This window comes from Ischnura elegans, chromosome 2, assembly GCF_921293095.1.
Source record: "Ischnura elegans chromosome 2, ioIscEleg1.1, whole genome shotgun sequence".
NCBI classification, from domain to species: domain Eukaryota; kingdom Metazoa; phylum Arthropoda; class Insecta; order Odonata; family Coenagrionidae; genus Ischnura; species Ischnura elegans.
In genome coordinates this window covers 54,638,417-54,659,156 of record NC_060247.1, presented here as the reverse complement: position 1 = coordinate 54,659,156, position 20,740 = coordinate 54,638,417, and the positions used below count along the sequence as shown (strand labels likewise).

The window sequence follows — 20,740 nt, the reverse complement described above, 5'->3', positions numbered from 1 at the left end:
TTGAAAACGAAGACAAAGCCGAGAGATGGAAGGAATACTTGGAGAAATTATACAACGGGAGCAAACTTAGCTCAAAAGTTCTCGAAGAGGAAAGTGAAGTTGAAAAGGATGACATTGGAGCAAGCATCTTAAGATCGGAATTTGACGCTGCAGTAAGAGACCTGCGAAAGAATAAGGCCCCAGGAATAGATGAAATTCCAGCAGAGTTAATAAAAAATGCAGGAGAAAAGGTCTTAACTCAACTTTATAAAACTATCTGCGATATGTGCTCAACAGGAGATTTACCTAGTGACTTCGAGAAGAACATCATCATTCCCATACCCAAAAAGAAGAGAGCTGAGAAGTGCGAAGAATTTAGGACCATAAGCCTGACGACACATGCGTCGAAGATTCTGACAAGAATCATTTACAGGAGAATTGAACGAAGAGCAGAAGAATTCCTGGATGAGGACCAATTCGGATTTAGGAAAAGCAGGGGCACAAGGGAAGAATTTTGGCTCTTAGGATGATCATAGAGAAGAGAATGGAAAAAACAAACCAACCTTCATAGCATTTGTCGATTTAGAGAAGGCCTTTGATAACGTGGAATGGTATTCAATGCTTAGGATTTTGAAAGAAATCGGCGTACTCTACAATGATCGTAGAATTATTCATAGTTTGTATAAAAACCAAGTAGCTGTGATCAAATGTGGACCAAACTGTGCAGAAGCGAGAATAAGAAAAGGAGTGAGACAAGGTTGTGCGCTTTCCCCCTTAATTTTTAATGTTTACATAGAGAAAGCCATCAACGAAATCAAGCAGAAAGCTTCGGGTGTCAATATCCACGGAGAAAAAATTAGTATGCTGCGATTTGCTGACGACATAGCAGTCATAGCCGAGGCAGAGAAGGATTTGAAGAAGACGTTGACAAACATGGAAAGGACAATGGCCAGATATCAGCTGAAAATCAACAAAAAGAAGACTAAGATATTAGTTTGCACTAAAAGAGAGGAGGCTAAAACAAATATCAGCCTAGGAAAGCATAAGCTTGAAGAGGTGAACGAGTTCTCTTACCTGGGAAGCCGAATTACCAGCGATGGATGGAGCAAGAAAGAAATACACAGTAGAATAGCGCAGGCGAAGAGGGCTTTCTACAAAAAGAAGAATCTTCTTACAGCTGAAAATACCAGCATAGAAGTAAGGAAACAATTCATCAGATGCTACATATGGAGTATGTTTCTCTATGGAAGCGAGGCTTGGACGTTGACAGCAGCAGAGAAGTCAAGAGTGGAAGCATTCGAAATGTGGTGCTACCGAAGAATGATGAAGATAAAATGGATTGACCGTGTGAGTAACCAGGAAGTGCTAAGGAGAGTAGGAGAAAAGAGAAGCCTCCTAAAAACATTAAGCAGAAGAAGGGACAACTTAGTTGGCCACATTTTGAGGCACAATGGTCTGATGAAGACAATCGTTGAAGGACAAGTGGAAGGGGAAAAGGGCAAGGGACGGCCCCGAATGAGTTATATCGGACAGGTTATAAAGGATGTAAAAGAGAATAAATATGTATCTATGAAGAGATTAGCAGATAGGAGAGAGAAATGGAGAGCTGCGTCAAACCAATCTTAGGATTGTTGACTAATGATGATGAAAAAAATAAAAAAAATAAAAGATGGGCATAGAAAAAAGATTTATAATTAAAAATTTCATTTTAGGGAAGTATATACTGGGGAATAGCCATTTTGTTATCTTAGATGTGTGACTTGATTTTGACTAACTTTTGGCGTCTTGATAAGGAAATCACCTCAGTTTTTATCTATCACGTTAACTTTTTAAGCTACAGGAAACAGTTTTAAAGTATACCGGGACTAGCCGCGGTGATAACTTTTACGGGAGTCACCCGCATACGAAAAAAACAAAATCCCGGTCAAGGCGAATGATATTTTTCTCTGTGGATCTTTCGCACTACAGGAAACAATTTTTTTGACTCTTACTTCGTATAAAATTTGCAAATGAAGGAATTAAAAGGAAAAGCTTACTTTTATACTGTCCATACAGAATGATTTAATGCATACAAAGGTGCAGATGCGTGTGAATTGACAAAATAATATTCCAGTGCCTGTGCAACTCCAAAGCTAATTGCAGCTAATCTTACAAGTGCGGAGAATGCTAGCAATTTGGAAAACTACTTGGCATTAACTTCATAAAGAATATTTTACTAGTCTGCATGGGTCATACGGAGGCCCATTAAGCTTTGGGGTTCGCGGTGGGAGTTACCTGCCAAACAACTAAATTGAGAACGTAATGCAGGGTGGTGTATCTTTTCTGTTATGGAACAGCTTATCTCAATCCCAGGTTTCAAGCACTAGTGCCATTACTCAAGGGTCAAAAATATTTTTAGAATGTCTAATTGTGGAAAGTGATTGACATATCCGACATATAACTACTTCAAGGCTCCTGCACTTGAAGCAATGGGCTATTTCACTCTTGGATTTGAAAAAAACAAACTTCTGATTGGAAAAGAGTATGTTCACTGGTGAAAACGGCATCTGAAGAAATATATTTTAAACGAAATGTTAATTATCACCGCTGCACTCCCATGTACTTATAAAGTAAACAAAAATGGGGGATTAATGGCTGCTTTATTCATGCAGTGGCTACGAGTGTTTGGCGCTACAATTAATGAAAGAAATAAAAAAGTATTACAGTAGAGACTCGTTATTATGAAGTTCAGAGGGCCGAAAAACTGGAGGTTAGTGATAACGAACTTCGTAAGAATGTTTCTTTTTAGGAGTCATCACAAAAATACCTTGCCAAAATTTCTTGTCTCTTTAATATCCCGCTCTTATAGTCATGCTGCGGACTAGATTCAGAGTTTTGTGTATGGTTTACTTAGAGGTCCGTGAAAGTAGCGAGATGCAATATCGCAAAGTACCACGAAATAATGCAAAATCTGTAAATAAAAATGAAATTTCACATTTTGGCGATTTAGGTGAATTAGCGAAAAAATCACATCTATGAGTCATATTCTATTAAAGCCTAAGCCTTCATTGTTTAACACTGCCAACATTCATTTGCTATATCTCATTACGATTCCAAAGTCAATTGGCTTGTTTAGTCTCGTACATAATGCATCCGCATAATATCGTGCACTGTAGTGATTTCTCTGCCAGAATTTGCTGTTAAATTTATCACAGCTTCTATCTTCAATTCCCCTTTATCAATCCTGAAATATTTAAATCGTTTCTAAATTTTATATTTGACTTAAGCCTTGCAGATGTGTGTACTGCCAATGGTGAAATAAATTTATTTCATCAATTTAGAATGAGGCGCTTTCTCACCTTTAGAATTAGATATTATGAATTAAAAAGTGCTGAAAGAAATTTAACACGGCCGCGAAAGAGCGGAAATACAAGCTCACGCACCTGGCACGCCTCAAATCCGAGCAGTAATTCCGGTGACTCATCGCAATGCATTAGACAGCATTATTGGATAACTTGTTGCGGGAAAACCTTGAATGTGGGTCTAAAAATTCTGTTGACTTAAAAATGGCCACTGGCTGAGAAAGGGCCGCCGTTGACGGCACGGCCCACAGCGTGGCAGAGAGTCGTCTGGTCTGAAAGCGGCCTGAATTTCACGGTGTCGTGACGTGAACGGCGGCCGGTAAAAAGTCATTTCGTCAGAAAGCGGCCTCAATGTAGCACTGCCTGTATTTCACACTTTAGACGGCGCACCGCCGGGCCGGATTGAAATGGGTGCCGTGGTGACCATGCCGGCAGTCAAATGTGTGATTCGATTTGTTTAAAAACATCCATAGACACGTATGGTTATTTGAAAGCACAAAGCGCTGGCAGTTGGGGGAAGGGAAGGAAGGAACAGAAAGGATAGGAGGAGAGGGGGTTCTCTTTATTCGCGGACAGACTGTCGGATATTCAGCTCTCCTCTGAGCTTCAATGCAAAAAAAATCATTTCGACATTGGCCAAATCTAATATCTAATTCTTCAGGAGAGAAAGTGTCTCATTCTAGATGTTTCAGGATTGATAGATGGGTAATAATTTTATAAGTTTCTTTGAATTCGATTATTTTTAGTTGTGTGTGCTTCTTTCACTGCATTTCCTGGCTGATTGGCAACAGTTGAATTATCAAAACTAAGCAGTATTGTTGTGTCTAGCTGCTGTCCTACCTTCCCTCAACTCCTGGGTGAGGGGTATCGAAAGGGAACCCTCGACATGAAACATTTTGGCCAATTTGTAAGTTATACAGTAATGTGGTTATACTGTAGGTACCCAGCAGTCAGTTTGAAAACACCATCATGGGTGGTTGTGTTTTGCGGTTGGACTTTTTTAAATCATGGTTCCAGCTTTAAATATCGAGCAAAGGAAAGGAATTTTAAAATGCCAAAAGCTAGTGATATCGTTCATACCAGGGCAAGTGAATTCAGCTCATAAGGATTTTATGTTAAAAGCAGAGCGACAAAATGACAGCTATATTACCGTGCTAAGTTTGCGATAAAAGATTTGAATTTTGAAGATGTGACACGCAGTTATATCACATCAGTAGCAATACACATAAGCGTGCGAAAGAAAGGGGACCAGCAAAACGACAGCTATCATTTGAACACACAGTCACTCAGTCAAAGAAAGCGAAGGAGGAGCTCTTTGCTACTTCTGAAGCATTTTTAAAGGCTTTATTTAGTGTCGAGAAACTTGACAATCCAAAAATTCTGGAATGGCTCTTGAAGTATACACTTATATGGTAGTGGGGATTTGCCGTTTGCTGATCGTATTCACCAAGACTACATACTTGAACCATTCATGTGCCTTGAACCAATATAACTTAAACCATTTCCTTCATTTAGTTCAGAAATTTTGTACAATCAAAATTGTGTTAATTGTTATGCAAAATGCTTAATAAAAGTATAAGTATGCAAGAAATGTGTACTATAAAATAATAAAACGTCTATAAACGTGGAAAAATTGTAGCATTATAATAGCACCGTCAAGATTTTCTATAACACCTAAATCACATGGTTTTAAAACAAATTTTAGCAAAAAATAAAACCACTTTCATGGACCTTTAGGTATACGCAATGAAATTGTGTACACTTACATAAACAAGCCAATTTGTTTTTTACAAGAGAAGAATGCGGCTGAATGTGGGTGGTTGTAATTGATGCTGTCATTGTCCATGACCAATTCAGCGGTTCTCTAATGCTAGCATCAGATGTTCACGCAAATTGCAAAGTAAATTTACTGGTGAGCCATCATGCATAAACCACATCTCTAGTCTTTGCTGACGTGACACATCCTCCATCAAGGCAGGTTTTCTATTGTGTAGAAGTTGATGATGAGGGGCCCCATTTAACCCTTAGGCTGTGGGAGTTCATGATTTTAGCTACCAGCCAATGCAGAAGAGACCCCTGTGCAGGAGGTACCCCTGCCACGAGGGCTGCTCTGGTAGAGTTAAGCTCCTTAGCGATCCTTGTGGTCAGGGAAGAGCTCAAAGTGCAAGATATCCCGGTAGCAATAAACATTTTGGGTCAGCACTGCAGTCAGCGTGCTAAACCTATAAAAAAATTCCCTCACCCTTAGGGTTAATCTTTGTGGTAATGTGTATGGGACCTTAAGAAAAGAAAGAAAAATAGGTTATTTATGCATAAGGGACGTGTTTCATGGATGGAAGTCACATTTAGTACCTCCTATGAATGGATGTCAGGTTGAACATATCCCAAGACCAAGTGTACTGCAGGTTGCGGAAAGTGTGTGTTTCCAGACCGTACATCTTCAGCTGCAAATGAACAAGTGTACATTACTCAGAAAGTATGTGTTTCTGGACCAAGGTTAATTGGACTTTTTTTCTTGTTTAAATGGGTACTACCACCTCTCAAAGTACACCCATGTCTCGTATAGCGCAAGGGATGCGTTCCTTGGGGTCTTTGCGCTATACGAATTTGGGTTATACGAGAGCGTTTTTACATTGGGAAGATAGGGATGCGTTCCTGGTAGCATAGGTCTTGGGTATTGAATTTCCTCTAAAAAATATATATTCCCATAAATAGCCTTAGAAAACATTATTTATATAAATGTTTATAGTTTATAATATGTTTAAAAATAGTATGCACGCATTTGAAGACTTTTATTCACGTTAAAAAAAATTCTTACGTGCTTTAGAAATTCCCTCCTGTCGTGCGGGTGGGCTAACATCTGCTATCTCAGGGGTTCGTAATGCATTGCCGGCAGTTGACGATTTTTCAAACCAGTCTAAAAACAACTATTGTGTCACCCAGGCCCTTTTGTCGCTCATCGAAATGACAGGAAAATGCTATTTTGAATGCCATTTCATAGCTAGCGGAGTTTATGAATGATAAATCATTTTAATTTGAAGTCCTCAGAGTCATTAACAGCTACGTGAAACAGTCTTTAAATGCCTTGAAACCTGACCCAGGTTTTCCTTCCCTGAAAATGAAGGAACGAGAATGCATTCTTTTCCAGAAGAATATCGTCTCGTCAACACTAAAAACTAGTTGAGGGGGAAAGGAGCCACTTTCAATCACAGCTTGGAGTTCATCAGAAAATGTTGTGGTGACTGCGCTATCAACACTTGCAGATTCACCTGATATTGCCGCACTGAAAATATCTGCTTGCCGTTTAAATTCTGGAACCAACCGGAGCTTTCACTAAATGTTTTGGAGCGATTACCACTCTCGTATTTTTGTACTGATTCACTATGAACTTTCCGTATGTGTAGACCGCTTGGTTGAAGTTGGTGCGGCTGAGGTCACTGATGTTTTAACTTAGTCTTTATTCAGAATAAGGCATCGTGCGTTTAAACTTGCGCGCAATATCGCTTTGACGTTCTCCATTTTCAAAGCAATTGACCCATATCAATTTCTCTTCAAGGTTTATGGTTTTTCTTGATAAATTCTTGATTTTTCTACCCGCATTCCTATTTTTTGCCATTTTCTCTTGGTTTTTACTGCGCATAGCTCTATTGAAATCACCTTCTTCTGCTGAACTGAATTCTTGAGACGCAGAGGGCCTATGACTGCGGGGAGGGAACGAAGCTATTGTGTTTGAGACTCTATAGCGGACCCTCTTGTATGTTGATGCTATTCATGCGCAACTCGGCCACCACTCCATTTCTCCCCCGAGAATACCGATGACCTTGAAGGCTTTAGGGTAGACCCTCCACCTGGAAGTCAATCGCCCGATAACCTATGACGGCAAAAATTACGTCTCAACCTCAACCAGAATTACTTAAAAAAAACTCATTTCCACTAGCCTCATGCTTAATTAATGATCTAAATAAACTCATTCTGTTAAGGAGACGAGATAAATTACTTCGGTAGGCCGGCTATCTGGATCCAATGACGAGTAATACTTTTGGCCAGTGCACAGCAATGGATTTCGATTAATATATAAACAAAAAAGAAGATTTGAGGCAAGCAATAATATTAATATGCGTAAAATGATAGAAATTTCGTGTGTACTTAGCGTAAGTTCACGTTTTATCACGAGAGCGTTTAAGATTTTTGATTAGGCTACACTGTATTGCAATGTTTCCCCGGGGAACGAATTTGCGCTATATCGAAATTGCTCTAATCGAAATTGCGCTATACGAGACATGGGTGTACATGTTGGACACTTTTTTTTCGAACACGCTGTATAGTATAGACGATGGATAGAATAAATAGGGTATTATACAAAGAAGTCTTGATTTTTTAATGAGTGAAATGATGAAGATGCTGAGCTGGTAGGAAAATATCATTTATGAAGTACCATTTGCGAGCTTTTATTTTGAAAAATATTCGATTAATATCAGAGGAAGTCTGTGCTGTGGGGGCAAACTAAACGCTCTCTTAAGTGCAGAGTATGCTTGTCGCTGTGACTTGAGCAAGAGCACCCATTCCATAGCAAGGTATTTTTATTTTAGCGTTTTTCTTTTCACCCAAGTTTATTTAAGAATCAATGCACAAATAGTTAAAGGTCAATTGCATGTAAGGAGATTGCACACTTCATATGTGTGGGAATCCTTTATGCAACTGGATTATTAAACTGATTATTATAGTATAATTGGTTGAACTAAATATACTTTTGAGTACTGGAGCACTCATAAAAATTATGAAATATGCATTCACATGCACATCTGTAAGCGAGTTACTTCTACATTTCATTTTACGCGTGTTAATCTTACTGAATACCATGTAAATTATGCTGATTTAAAGATGAAGTCTAATTGCTACACATATATGTCTATGTAGTCAGAGAAATTTTAACCTAATTTGATGTGGTTTTATGGGTGATATGCCGTTAGTTGATGAGTAATAATGATTTCATGTGAAATTTTGAGACAATCAAATTTCACACCTTGAATGTTTGGTTATTCATTGCATAGTGTCAACTTGTCTGCATGTTCCAAATACGCCATCGTGCCCATTCATTTTTTCATAAATTATGAACCATTTAAAATTTTTTCAGTGTAAATGCAGGGAATGAGTTTGATTGTGGTTATAGGGAAATCACTTAGACCTTAAGAAGAAGTGGTAAATTGCAGGAAAACGTAAATTGTGGCGGCATGAAACTTAGGTTCCACTGCAGCTGTATCAGGGTGTGACTGGGAGTAATCTGGATATATTTCGTTGTTGGATATGTCAGAAAGCAAAGTGCTTACGAGGGAGGACCCAAAAATAACTGGGCGAAATTTTATAAAATTCAGAATTTATTTTTCTTGTGATTCAAATGTTACTCACCTTCAAAGTACTCTCCATTAACACTGATACATTGGCTCAAACGTTTTTCCACTGGGTGAAACCATCAGTACTTGTTATTTCCAATTCCTTGCACTGCTGCCTTCGATTATGTTTTCACCTCTGGAATGTCATCAAAACGTTTCCCTTTCATCACCCTTTTCATCCGGAGGAACAAAAAGAAATCATAAGGTGCAAGAGCCGGTGAGTCGGGTGGGTGTGGAAGGGGAGTCATACGGTTTTTTTTACCTAAAACGGTTTGATCAGGAGTCATCAAGTGAGGGATGAATTTCAGTGCAATTCGTTTTATTTGCAAATCTTCAGTTTTCCTGCTGCACAGTACTTAATGAAAGATTAGATTGTTCAGTGAGTTTATCAATAGTTTCCTCCTATCCTTACATACGGGTACATAAGGGCATGAATTTTTTCCATGTTTTCATCAGTTCTGGACTTGGAAGGCCAGCCCAGGAATTTAATATGTATCTTCGATTGACATGTTGCCGCGCTTGAATTGCGAATACCAATTGTACACTTGATTTCTTTTCAAGGCATATTCTTTGTAAGCTGTAGACAACATATCAACCACATACAATGCACTTGCACTGAGTAGAAAACAAAATTTCAATTCTGTGTGCTGCTCTTAAATATCATCCATTTCCAAAGTCGAAGAGGTCGAAAAACTCTTCGAACAAAAACTGTCACAGGGGCTTGCTACAACCATCCAAAGCCATGCTGTTTTGCATACATCAGAGTGATGTGCATAGCAATTTCTGTCAGGTTATTTTTAGGTCCCCCTCATATATTTATGTAACATTTCCATGCATGCAAGTTGTTACAGGTGAAGTGAGATTAAGGCTCTCTTGTAGCATTTTTATATGATTTGTAAATCATTATTCACTAAGGCATGATAGGAAATATTTGTACATATCGAGTTTTTTGTCTGACTCGCTCAAAGTTTTTGTTGGTTTCTCATCAGTAATTTTAACATTATTTGGTAATGTCTCCATGAAATGAGCTAGTTGTAAGCAATTGTGCCTGCTTTTTATTTTGGAAATATAATTTGCATTTGTTATGCAGACTTTGAAATGGCCAAGCAATTGATGAAGGATTATACCTTCAGTACATGTTACTGGGATTCACTCTCCCATTTCTTTCCAATTTAGGGTCTCATTGCATCTCAAAGTTCTCCTATTGCAACATATACACTTATTCAATTTGTATCCTATTCTAGTTAATTTTTTGACTGTTATTCCACACTATTAAAATTAAAAGTGCAAATAATATAGGTACACTATGCATGACAAATTTTTACCTTGGATATGACTGATTCATTAATAAAATTATGCTACATGTGCACCATCTGGTATTAAAGATCGATTTATACTTCAAACTAGTACATCCATCATAATTATGCCACTCAGTTTCTATACCTAAGAACAAATAAGCTATTTCTTAAATTTGGCACCTTCAGTATTCCTAATGGATTGGGGTTAAATTAAATAGGTAATTATACTTTCTATAGTTTTTAATGACTCAGTAAAATTGTTTTCTTTTTCTTTCAATGCAAACCAACTCACTTAAATGGCCAAAACTCATGCATGCACAACTAGTGATACTAAATGTAGAAAACACTCAGAAACCTCAGAAGAATCTCTTTCCGATTCATCACCAAAGAAACGGTTCAAAGCTGCGTGAGTAATATAATGTGTCAAATATTTGCCTTAGTCATGTTTTCTGAAATAAATCCTAATTACTTGCAAATTTTATTCATGAAGATTTCTTTACAGGGACTTCAACCTTGATGAAAAAATTGAAGCCCTACCTTCTTTGAGTCTAGAAGAATTTCAGCTGAAGAAAAGGGCCAAGAAAAAAAGGAATATACAGTGTGTAAAAAGAAGCTCGGGTACCAAAGTAAAGAAGGAAGACCACCAGATAGGTAATTAATTCATATTTCTATCTTGATTTTATTATTATCTGAATTTTGATAGTTTTGCTTTTGGGTGTGTGAATGTAAATTCTTACTTATACCTTTCCTGCTATTTATTTGTATGCAAATCTATTAATTCCTCAAGAATTTAGAAGTATTAGTGCTGTTGCAATGTGTTCATAGGAATGGTAAGCAGAAGGTTCTGTGTTTGAATCCTAATTCAGCTGAACTTCTCATCTCGACAATTATTAGGTATTGCTGTTAATGTGGTGGGTTTGTTGTCCTCATATCGCAGCAAAGTATGGCATCAGGGTCGTTGTATTTTCCCTGTCCTTGAAGCCATAAATTACTGGCTTTATCACCCTTTTTGGATGACAAGGGTTTGGTGTCAAGGGAAGAGATTTCTTCAATTGCTAATTGGAAAATTCTAATATCCACCAATTACAGAGAAGCAATTGTCATGAAGCTGATTAATCATAAAGAATTCCTATATGATTTTTATTTGTAACTTATCTTCAATGAAATATTGTTGAAAAATCAAGTTCGCTGTTTTCCGTGCAGCTTTGATAAATTTACCTTTAAGGGCCAAGTGTGCATGAATTTTTTTTGATCGGCTGTAAGCCTCTAAATTTGGCAAAAGCAATTTATTTAGCTATGTTGTGTGACATCTTTTTAATATTATACCTTTTTTATTTTGCTAACATTTGCTTTTAGTTTTTAATAACATTGTGCTCAATTACTTTGATAAATGAAGGACTGAGAAGGAATTCACCTCCTTCATTTTAAAATTCTTCATAATGCTTACGTTGTTTGGAATTAGTGCAGTATTGAATGAAAATGTAATCATGCAATTATCATCGTAATGAATTGCTAACAGAAAAATTCATTAGGAATGGGAATTAACCCATGGACTTTGTATGTTGGATTATTGCTTTATTTAACAAAGTATTTAGTTGTGGATAGAGACTTAATGTAGGTATGTATATATAAGTATAGTGGTGGTATTATTAACTCCATGCATTGGGGATACTTTAAATGCATGACCTTTCTTGCATTGTCACTTGTAAGGGATCATCAGGACATGAAGTTTGCTTCCACTCTTTTATAATGAAAAAATACATTTTCTCAAAAGGTACGTACACAGTTTTAATCATATCAGAGTCAAAACATTATGCTCCATCTGTAGACACAACCAATGGAATTCCATGCCTGGCAGTGATTTCAGTTACCTACACAAAGTTGGACTGAGCACCAACCGGTACCAAATATTAATTTTGATTCAATTTTATCACATCTGACCTCTGTCCTGGGTGAAACTTTACATCAGCTTTCACATGCAACTGTTCACAGAATATTTATTACTCATGGTAGCTTTGATATGCATGTACAAATAAATGCAAAATCAGGGTTCCCACTCAACCGTGAAAACCTTAAAACCGTGAATAAGCCGTGAATTTCGTCTACCGTGAAAAAACCTGGAAATAGCCATGAATTTTGCCATAAAACCTTAGAAATCCCTCAAACTTGATTGTAGAACTACGATAGACGGCATTAAAGAAAAATCGATATTTCGATCATGTTTCAAGGCCGAGTCACGTGCAGATAGTGTCCACGCATTAACCTGCACACGTCTATTCGAAAGTGCAATTATTAACTGGTACGTGTGCCATTACAGCACATTGACCTTAAGCCTGCGATTGGAAGACGTTAACCCTGGCAAAAAATAAGGCACTTCTTCACTTTCCTGCCACCCTGCTATCTTCATTTTCCCACTCACACCCTTTTAGCCGGACATGAATTTTGCTAACGATAGGTGACGTCGTGAGAGATAGCACTGTCATTGCTGCGTTTGCATTCTAGGTATCTGTTGTGTTTGTTACATTTGTAGTTAACGTGCGGCCGATGGTTGTTGCGTGGTCAATATTCCTTCCTAAAATGCCTTGTCTACAAACCGTGAATTTGATGACATTTAGACCGTGAAAACCTGGAAAAAACCGTGAATTTTATAATGTAGTCAGAGTTGAAACCCTGAAAATGTTGTTTGTGTGGTCCAGCATGAAATCACAATGCATTAAAAGAATTCGGTTGATATTTACTGTAGATTAAAGGTACCGCAAAAGAAGGCTTCCTCATTAGCCACACTCTCTTAAGTGTAAAATTAAAAAAAAAATGTGATGGTAGCTACCCCCTTCTCATGTGTTGGTGACATCATTAGGTTCTGTTTCATTGATTCATTTAGGGTGAACTGCTCATTGAGAGTAGGAATTCATGATGAGTCTGTTAACAACAAGAGACAATGCAATATCAAGGTTGAGGAGTGACTGAGAAGCGGTGACATAATTGGCAGGAGTTGAAGTATGCAATAATTCAGTGTCGTACAATAGAATTGCAGTTCATTAATGCCAAACTTGATGGAGATCTTGAAATTTGAATTGTTTTCATTATCACAATAATCATTTAAGGTAAATTGTTTTTGTTTTGAGTTTCACTTGCAAAGAAGTTTTATGTATCAGAATTTGTTAATAACTTAATGCCATTTAGCATTTCATAATTCATGTCAACAGTCTCATACAGAGTCAACTCATATTCGAAAGTGCTAGTGCCATCAATTGTTTGCAGTAATTATTTTTAGCAGCTTTTATTGAAAAGTATAAATAAATGTAATGGAAACTTAGCTGCATGAATAGTGTTCATTTTTAACACGTACCTTAATGTGGTTGAATTATAATGACTTGTTTCAAGGAGTTGTCGAGGTCACTGCTTCTCTGGAGTACCCTAGAAAATACATAGGTACTGCTTAATAGGTACTAAAAAATATGTCAAAATAGTCGTTGCAAGTTAAGCGTATGTATAAAAAATATTGTGATGATATGAAATTTATCCTTTATTTATCTGGTATCAATAATAAAAACATCTAGCATAAAAAACTCCTTGCTAAATCAGTGGATTTCATTGCTGTAAATCTATCAGAATTGACATGCATATAACATTTAAATTACTAAATATACAAAAAAATTAAATATGTATTGCCGTTCCTTATAAATTCCAGCTATCGGTTATTCATAAATTGTACGCTACATGAGGAATTGAGATTGTGTCAGATAATTTGGAAGCTTGTAGATAATGTTTACGAAGTGATTTAGACTCTAGAAATCTGTTTTCTCAAGGCTGTAATAATGAAAGGGTCAATGTGGATGCTGCATGGCATAGTGTGGGAATAGAAGGCTAATTTATGCTATGTTCGAGGCATAAGATTGAGAAGATAGAGACTTAACACATCCACCATATTCTCGTGTTTTAAGTAGGTAAATTTTTGTATGCATCATCAAAATGTTAAGATCACCGAGCATGTTTATCTTTCAACAGATCTTGCCACATCAATGGAACAAAATATAGATAATGGAGCTGAAGGAGACTTCCAGTTGATGAATTATGGATCAGAGGGATCAAACTCTTCTACTCCTCTAGTGGGTAGTCAGAAACGTAAAGCTCGGAAACAGTGCATCACTAGATTGGATCCGAGTAGCAATGCAGGAAGAGGTAAATAACTTTTTCTTGTCTCTCTCTAATGATGTGATTTTGCTTTTTGTGCTTGTGGAGTTGGCTTTCTAAAATTATTGGAGGAAATTACTGCTTTACCTTTGGGATGTTGAAATTTTTAGTCCATGTGAATGTAACATCAAAGATTGAAATTAATCCAAATCTAATATAAAGTGAACTGCTGCTCCCACTATAAAAATCACAATTATATTTTATGGAAAATGTTGAGATGCAGATTATTACACAGCACTTTTTCTTACAAGTTTCTCTGATGTCTCATTTCCGAGAAAAAGTTATTTCATGTTTTTAACAACTCGTGTAAATTTAATAGTTCAGTTGTGATTTTAATATTGATTTATAAAAGTCAGAAATACCATTCCCAGCCAGCACATCATAAGTCATTGAAGTATGTGGATTGAAGAAATAAGGAAGGTGCTTCTTCGTAAGCAGCTTAGCCTTTTCGTATGGGTGACTCACGGCAACGGTGACAATCATCCAGAATACAGTTAGTCCTCAACTTATGAACTTCCAGGGATAAAAACATTCAAGCCCAATCAAAAAATTCAAGGGTGTCAGAAATTTCAAATTCGGCACCAGAGATGGACGGATCCAGGATTTGTTTTTGGACCCGAATCTGAATTGGATCCTTCCTTTTTTGCAGCCGGTTCTTCGGATATTTTCGAATCCAAATGCATTTTCAAATTCCTGCTATAAAACAAAGTAATTATTCAAGTTTCTTCTGGATAAATACAATCAAAGGAATGCTTTTTAGATTTACGTATGCATTTTAATATTTTTACTGATTAAAAATCATTTTTTTTAAGCTTTCATATCATTTTTAGAAACAATAAAATCTCTACATGCTCAAGATCTGAACTGTTACACTTGCGTTTGGAAATGAAAATAGGTTTCAATATTCGGATAGATCTTGTCACGTGTGTTTCACCCACAAATGCTTCAGTTGCAGTGAGGTGGATTTTGCACTTCCTAGCGATAGTTTCACATCACAGTGCACGCACATGTCGATTAAAATGTTTCTATGCAATGAAAGACATTATTATCAGTATATCATTAAATTAAAGTGCAACTTCACAATCTGCAATGCAATTAACAATGTTTAGAACAACATTAGGGTCAAAAGTAACCAGTTGCAGGAACAGAACGAGACGACTCAGCGAGAGGAGGAAGGGGTGGGCAGCTGAGCGCGTAAAGGATAGGTGGAGGGGAAGGAGTGTGCTCCCCCCCTCTTTCAAGCAATGAAGCTACGAATGAGGGAGTCAAGGGTGAACATGTCAAATCTTACTACAGTTGAGGGCCTTAAATCCGGAATCAGGGAACCTGGAAAACCAGAAATCTGGAACGTATGAAAATTCCTCTGCATAGTGTTTCAACTTTCCACCTCGTGGCACCACTTTCCGAGCCTTGTTCTGAGACAAGTAGGAAGTTAGCCCATGTTATGAACATACACTTACAACCTGGGCAGGGACACGTAGGGATCTCAAATATCTAGCACAAGAGCCAGAATGCATTTTTAAATTAATTAATTGACAAAATATTGAAGTATTTGCACATTTACTGTCTGACAATCGAATGTATCAGTAGATATGGAAACGTCTGCTAGCATATGCTATTGAGCATGAAGAAAATGATGTATTTATTGCTCATTCTCATCCAGTATTAAGCATGTATAGATATATATATGCTTCAGAAGCTACGGTTGTGATTTGACAACTTATTCGGCAAGTTTTTTTGGCTCCTTCAAATGTAGTGCACTTGAATCCATTTTAGGCGACGAATGTTCTTCTAGGAGTTGTTCCACAGGCCATCCACACATTCACATGTAGCTAGACCTCTGCTCCTATTACACAGCTGAGAGGATTGAGACTGTATATTTGCTATCCATTGGTTGCGTACTTTAGTTTCGAGGTGTGCAGTGAATATTTTACAATTTATGACTGACGTATGGCAGCATCCTCATGTCCGAATGATGAGACAAGTTTTGCTATGCCAATCAATGGTTGATTGGTGATCGCAATTTCTGAGTTATGGTTTAATTGGATTAAAATTCTCAGAAAAAGTGTAACACTTTTTCTGTATGCTGAAGACCAGAAATCTAAAAAAACCAGAAATTGAGAAATCCTTTGATCCCAAGCTTTCCGGATTTGAGGTCCTCAACTGTATTTTGTGACATAGTTGCCTTCAAAGCGAAGCAAGGCAAACGATGTGATTACACAGTTGGCATTTCCAGGCTGTATCTTCTTGTTTGATACCAATTTTCTTTTTCGGATCATGTTGAATTGGTATTGGTACAGTCTTCGTGTAACACAAAAAATTGTTTCAATGAATTTGAGCTTAAAAAACCTTAGTATGTTAGAAATGAGACGCTCTTTTTTGAACTTTGTGCACGTCATCCAAATGCCGAAAACTATTGAGACATTTTCAGGTCCAGACGTCAGTCACCTAGCATTTGTTCTCCAGAAATGGAGAATTGAAGCAGGTAAGATGAAAAAGGTCAATGGGTGAGATGGGGTAGGGATGAAACAAGCTTCCATTGATGGCGTGTTACTTGATACATATTTTCCTTCGAAGATAATGATTTATGGACTGTGCGGTCTCGGAAAGAAAAAAAATTTTTATGATCTGCGAGGCAGTCAATTTTGATGTGGTTGTTATCCTATTGCTTTGAGATTCTCCCAATATTTGTTCAATCTCTTTGTTAGAGTCGCACTATGTGCCTGTCATATTTCGCTGTAAATATTTCCAGCTGAAATCCTGTTGCATAATCCCTACAAAAGCTTTAAAAAAAACGATTGATGAGTAGGAAAAGCATTGCAGTGCAACGGCGCATGCAAAGGTAGAATTGGAACTCCTTTCACTCCATTTTATAGGACGCTGCATTCGCTGAAGCATAAGTTTTCAAATTTTGGATCCAGATCCGATGCCTTCAGCAAATTTGGAGCCGATTTATCCGTTAAAGGGCATTGTCTGCGGATATTGAGATCTGAGGTATCAGATCAGACCATCCCAATTCAGCACCTTTGAAATTCCACAGAGAATCAATCATTTGCCTTGACCGGGATTGAATGATTTATTATCTGTGGGCATTTCAAAGGCATTTTCGGTGTGTGAGCATCATCAATTTTGTGAAACAAGCCCATATTTTATTAACAAAAAACTATATATATTTACTATTAATGTTGCCATTCCATGAATAAATCAATAAATTACCAAATGTAATATAATTCAGAAATGGTTTCTGGAATGGAAATGGAAATGTGGCTTGCTGTATGTGATATTATGATATGAGTGATGGGATCATGTTAGAATATGTTTCATTTTTCATGAGTAAAAGCGGTTCCATGGCTTGAGGACACGAATAAGTGAAAATCTTTTAATGTCTGCACGTGCCTTGCGAGACACTCCGCAAACAACCACAGCCATGGCGAAAAACCAGAGTAAAAGTTGCAGGAACACATGGTGAACTTTTTTTGAGTTTCCTTTAAGTACCTATGCATTTGATACTTGCAGTCTTCTTGACCCAGTGGTGGATGTGGGAAGATTATCAGCTTCAAACACTGGGAAAATAGCAAGTGCTTCCATGTTATTCTGAGTTTTCATATTAACTGCCCAATATATTTGCCAAATGGGTAATTTTTTCTTGAGCTTAATAATAATGTTATATTAATCCTCAAAAAATGGGAGGGGTGAACAGAGTATTCATCCCTTAAAAACTTTTCCATTAGCTACCATATCATATACAATAAAAAGTGAAGAACAATGGTTATTTCAATGTTTTTTATAGTTTATTTTTAATTTTGACCCCCTAAATCTTTTCAACCCCAGTCAAGTTTGTCTCTCTCGTGACCCATAAAGCCGTGAGCCTTAAAACGTCAGTTTTTTCAATCAGAAGCAGGTAACATTAGTAAAAGTCCTTAGAAAAGTGATAAGTTTAGACGCGGAGTTGTTTTCCCTAATTTAGGGGTTGCTCGTAAAAATGGAGGGTGATAGAAAAAAACTGAGGTCATTTTCGCATTCAGCAACTCAAAATTAGCCAGGAACACCCTAAATTGTAGCTGGGCATTTTTTAACTTTTTTTTTCGCAGAACAGTGTAAGTGCATGGATTGTAGATTGCTTTTTCAAAGTATTGTTGACCTGTTGTTGAAAAAAATTTTTATCTGTAAATTTGGGACTAAGGAGTTGAAGCTTTATATTTATTTGAAAAAATTTACTACAACCCCATCAGTCTCCATAGGTATTGCAGAATCCTCCATTAAATCCTTGTGTATCTAAAGTCTTGTTTTTTTCAGCTATCTTTGGATTTTCTAAGTTTGCTCTTATCGGTTATGTGTTTGAAATATTTGTGTGAATGATACATTATTTTACTGTAAATTTATCAATTACCCTTTCAGATACAGCTGTTGTTGCTCAAGAAGTTTTGAATAACATTGGCCTAGCTACTTTAGCAGAAGTTGCTGCTGCCAAGATGAGACTGACAAAATAATGCCAAGTATTTCTTGGCAATCACCAGAAATTATTTTCTCATCTTTTAAAACTGAACGGTTACTGTTTTTTGTGGTTGATACAAATGTCTGAGTGATGAATCCAAAGCTTTATCATTTGTCTCTTGGAAATTCTTAAATTAATGATTTATTTATGTTTTATTACTTAAAAAGTCAATCCAGTTATTGACATTGGATTAATTTATCTCAATTTGGTTTAAGTATTTAAATTTTATCACTATAGTGATTGTTAAATGTTTATTTTTTTATTCTTAGTTGAATTGACTTTGAAAAATTTTCTATTTCCTTTGACGAGGAACATCTACCATGTTGTAATAAGCTGATGTTTCTTTTACTTCGTTAGTGCATGGATTTTAGATCTCTTCTCCCTGCATTTGTTACCTGTTATTGCACAAAATCTTTTATTTGTAAATTAATTTGACATACATTATCAAGTACAAAAATGCATTTTATTAATGGTTGTGTGCTGGTGGTTATAATTGTGTTCCACAGAATATTGTTAAGAGAAAGTAAGACATTTTCTTTCGATTCTGTTTTGATTATTCACTCACAAATCTTCTCAGTTAGTAAATAAAAGTATGATGGTCAATTTTAATCTGTTTGCTTGGTTGTGCCAATTACACTCTCATTATTTATAAATTGGAAAGAAGTTTTTATCCTTTCAGTGGAAACAGTAGCTCAAAATTTCCTTTTGTAAACCTTTATGCCTGAAAAATCATATTTACAATTACTGTGTGAAAGCGTAAGCCATAATTTGTTACTTGTCAGATGGTTAACTGCAAGGAGAAGTATCAATTGTGATGTTTTTGTACGTTGTGAAACAGAAAAGATTTTATTCGTTAGAACTATTTGTAATTACATGTCCTTTTGTAAAAAGTCATTGAATATCTTGGATAACTTTTGTCACAAATGGGCTTTTGACTTCTGTTGGTATTCGATATGACAAACATAATGAATTCATTAGGGTCAAATATATTGATTAACCTCTTGGTGAGGAAAATATTACTGGTGCTATATGTAAAACATTGTTTGTGAAGCTCATGGAGATTGTATGGGAACTGATGTGATGTATTCTTTACATCAAGTACGGGAAGTCAATGATTGAGCTGTGATATGGTATGAATTTGTATGGAAATTTGAGTTCATGTTTTTTTATGGTGCCTTGAACATTTAAGCCAAGAGTCCAGGTTTGGCTTCCCTGTATATGTAGATGCAGAAATTTGCACATGGAAGCAGCGTTGACTGTATAAAAAAAATATATATATATATATACAAACTGAAATTTCAGGATAGTGTCAAAAATATATATTTTAATCATACCTTAATATTTTCAGCTTATCATTCTGTGTTACTATGAGTTGGAAACATTAGCCTATAATGTTTTTTGTGTGGGAGGAGGTCTGAATTCAGGGATTCTCACAGAACCAATGGCATTTTTTAATCAAGCCAAAATTTTCTGAGTGTGAATGAAATCATTCTACTTTTAATATCTTCTAATAGCTTTAGTTTGACTGAAATTAAAGACTTTTGGTAATACGGATGTAGCATTGATAAGGAGAAAAATTTGTAAAAGAAGCCCTTCAAAATTATTTTTGAACCTAACTATGGATTATTTGCATGAAGAATATCAAAAGAATTTATTGTAAAAACTAATGTATTTTATTGGGCCTATCAGGCTCCTGTATATGTGTAAAAATAACATTTAGTTTGGTGCTATTGTTAATGATATCATTATTGTCTATCTAAATGCTAGTTTCTGCATGTTTTTTGTTTTTAGTTTTATCATGTTTGAAGAAAATATACTTAAATATCCAGCAAAAAGTGTATTTTCACTGCCCAAGAGTTGAACCCTATTTAACCAAATTTCAACAGTACCCATCGAGCATTTTCATGCACGAAAGACTTAAAAGTCAGCTCTATCTGGCATGGATTTTTCAACGCAAGCTAACGGACGTTGACTAGAGCTGACGTGGGAGAAGGGAAGTGACCGCTGAGGTAGCAATGGTCAGAACCATTCAGGCTCTGCCTG

General features: G+C 36.5%; 1 protein-coding gene across 8 annotated transcripts in view; it reads left to right on the top strand.

Annotated features, from left to right (window-relative positions):
- The window catches only part of LOC124153749 (HMG box transcription factor BBX), a 42,011-nt gene extending 21,479 nt beyond the window's left edge, over positions 1 to 20,532 (top strand). For 6 of the 8 annotated variants that reach the window (XM_046527092.1, XM_046527097.1, XM_046527096.1 and 3 more), the window contains 4 exons: positions 10,334 to 10,414; positions 10,499 to 10,659; positions 14,017 to 14,190; positions 18,601 to 20,532. In XM_046527092.1, the coding sequence (XP_046383048.1) occupies positions 10,334 to 10,414; positions 10,499 to 10,659; positions 14,017 to 14,190; positions 18,601 to 18,692 (508 nt within the window). In that variant the 3' untranslated portion in view covers positions 18,693 to 20,532. The remainder of the gene's footprint in view (positions 1 to 10,333; positions 10,415 to 10,498; positions 10,660 to 14,016; positions 14,191 to 18,600) is intronic. The other 2 variants (XM_046527098.1, XM_046527099.1) reach the window with 2 other exon arrangements.
- Positions 20,533 to 20,740: the final 208 nt, after the last annotated feature.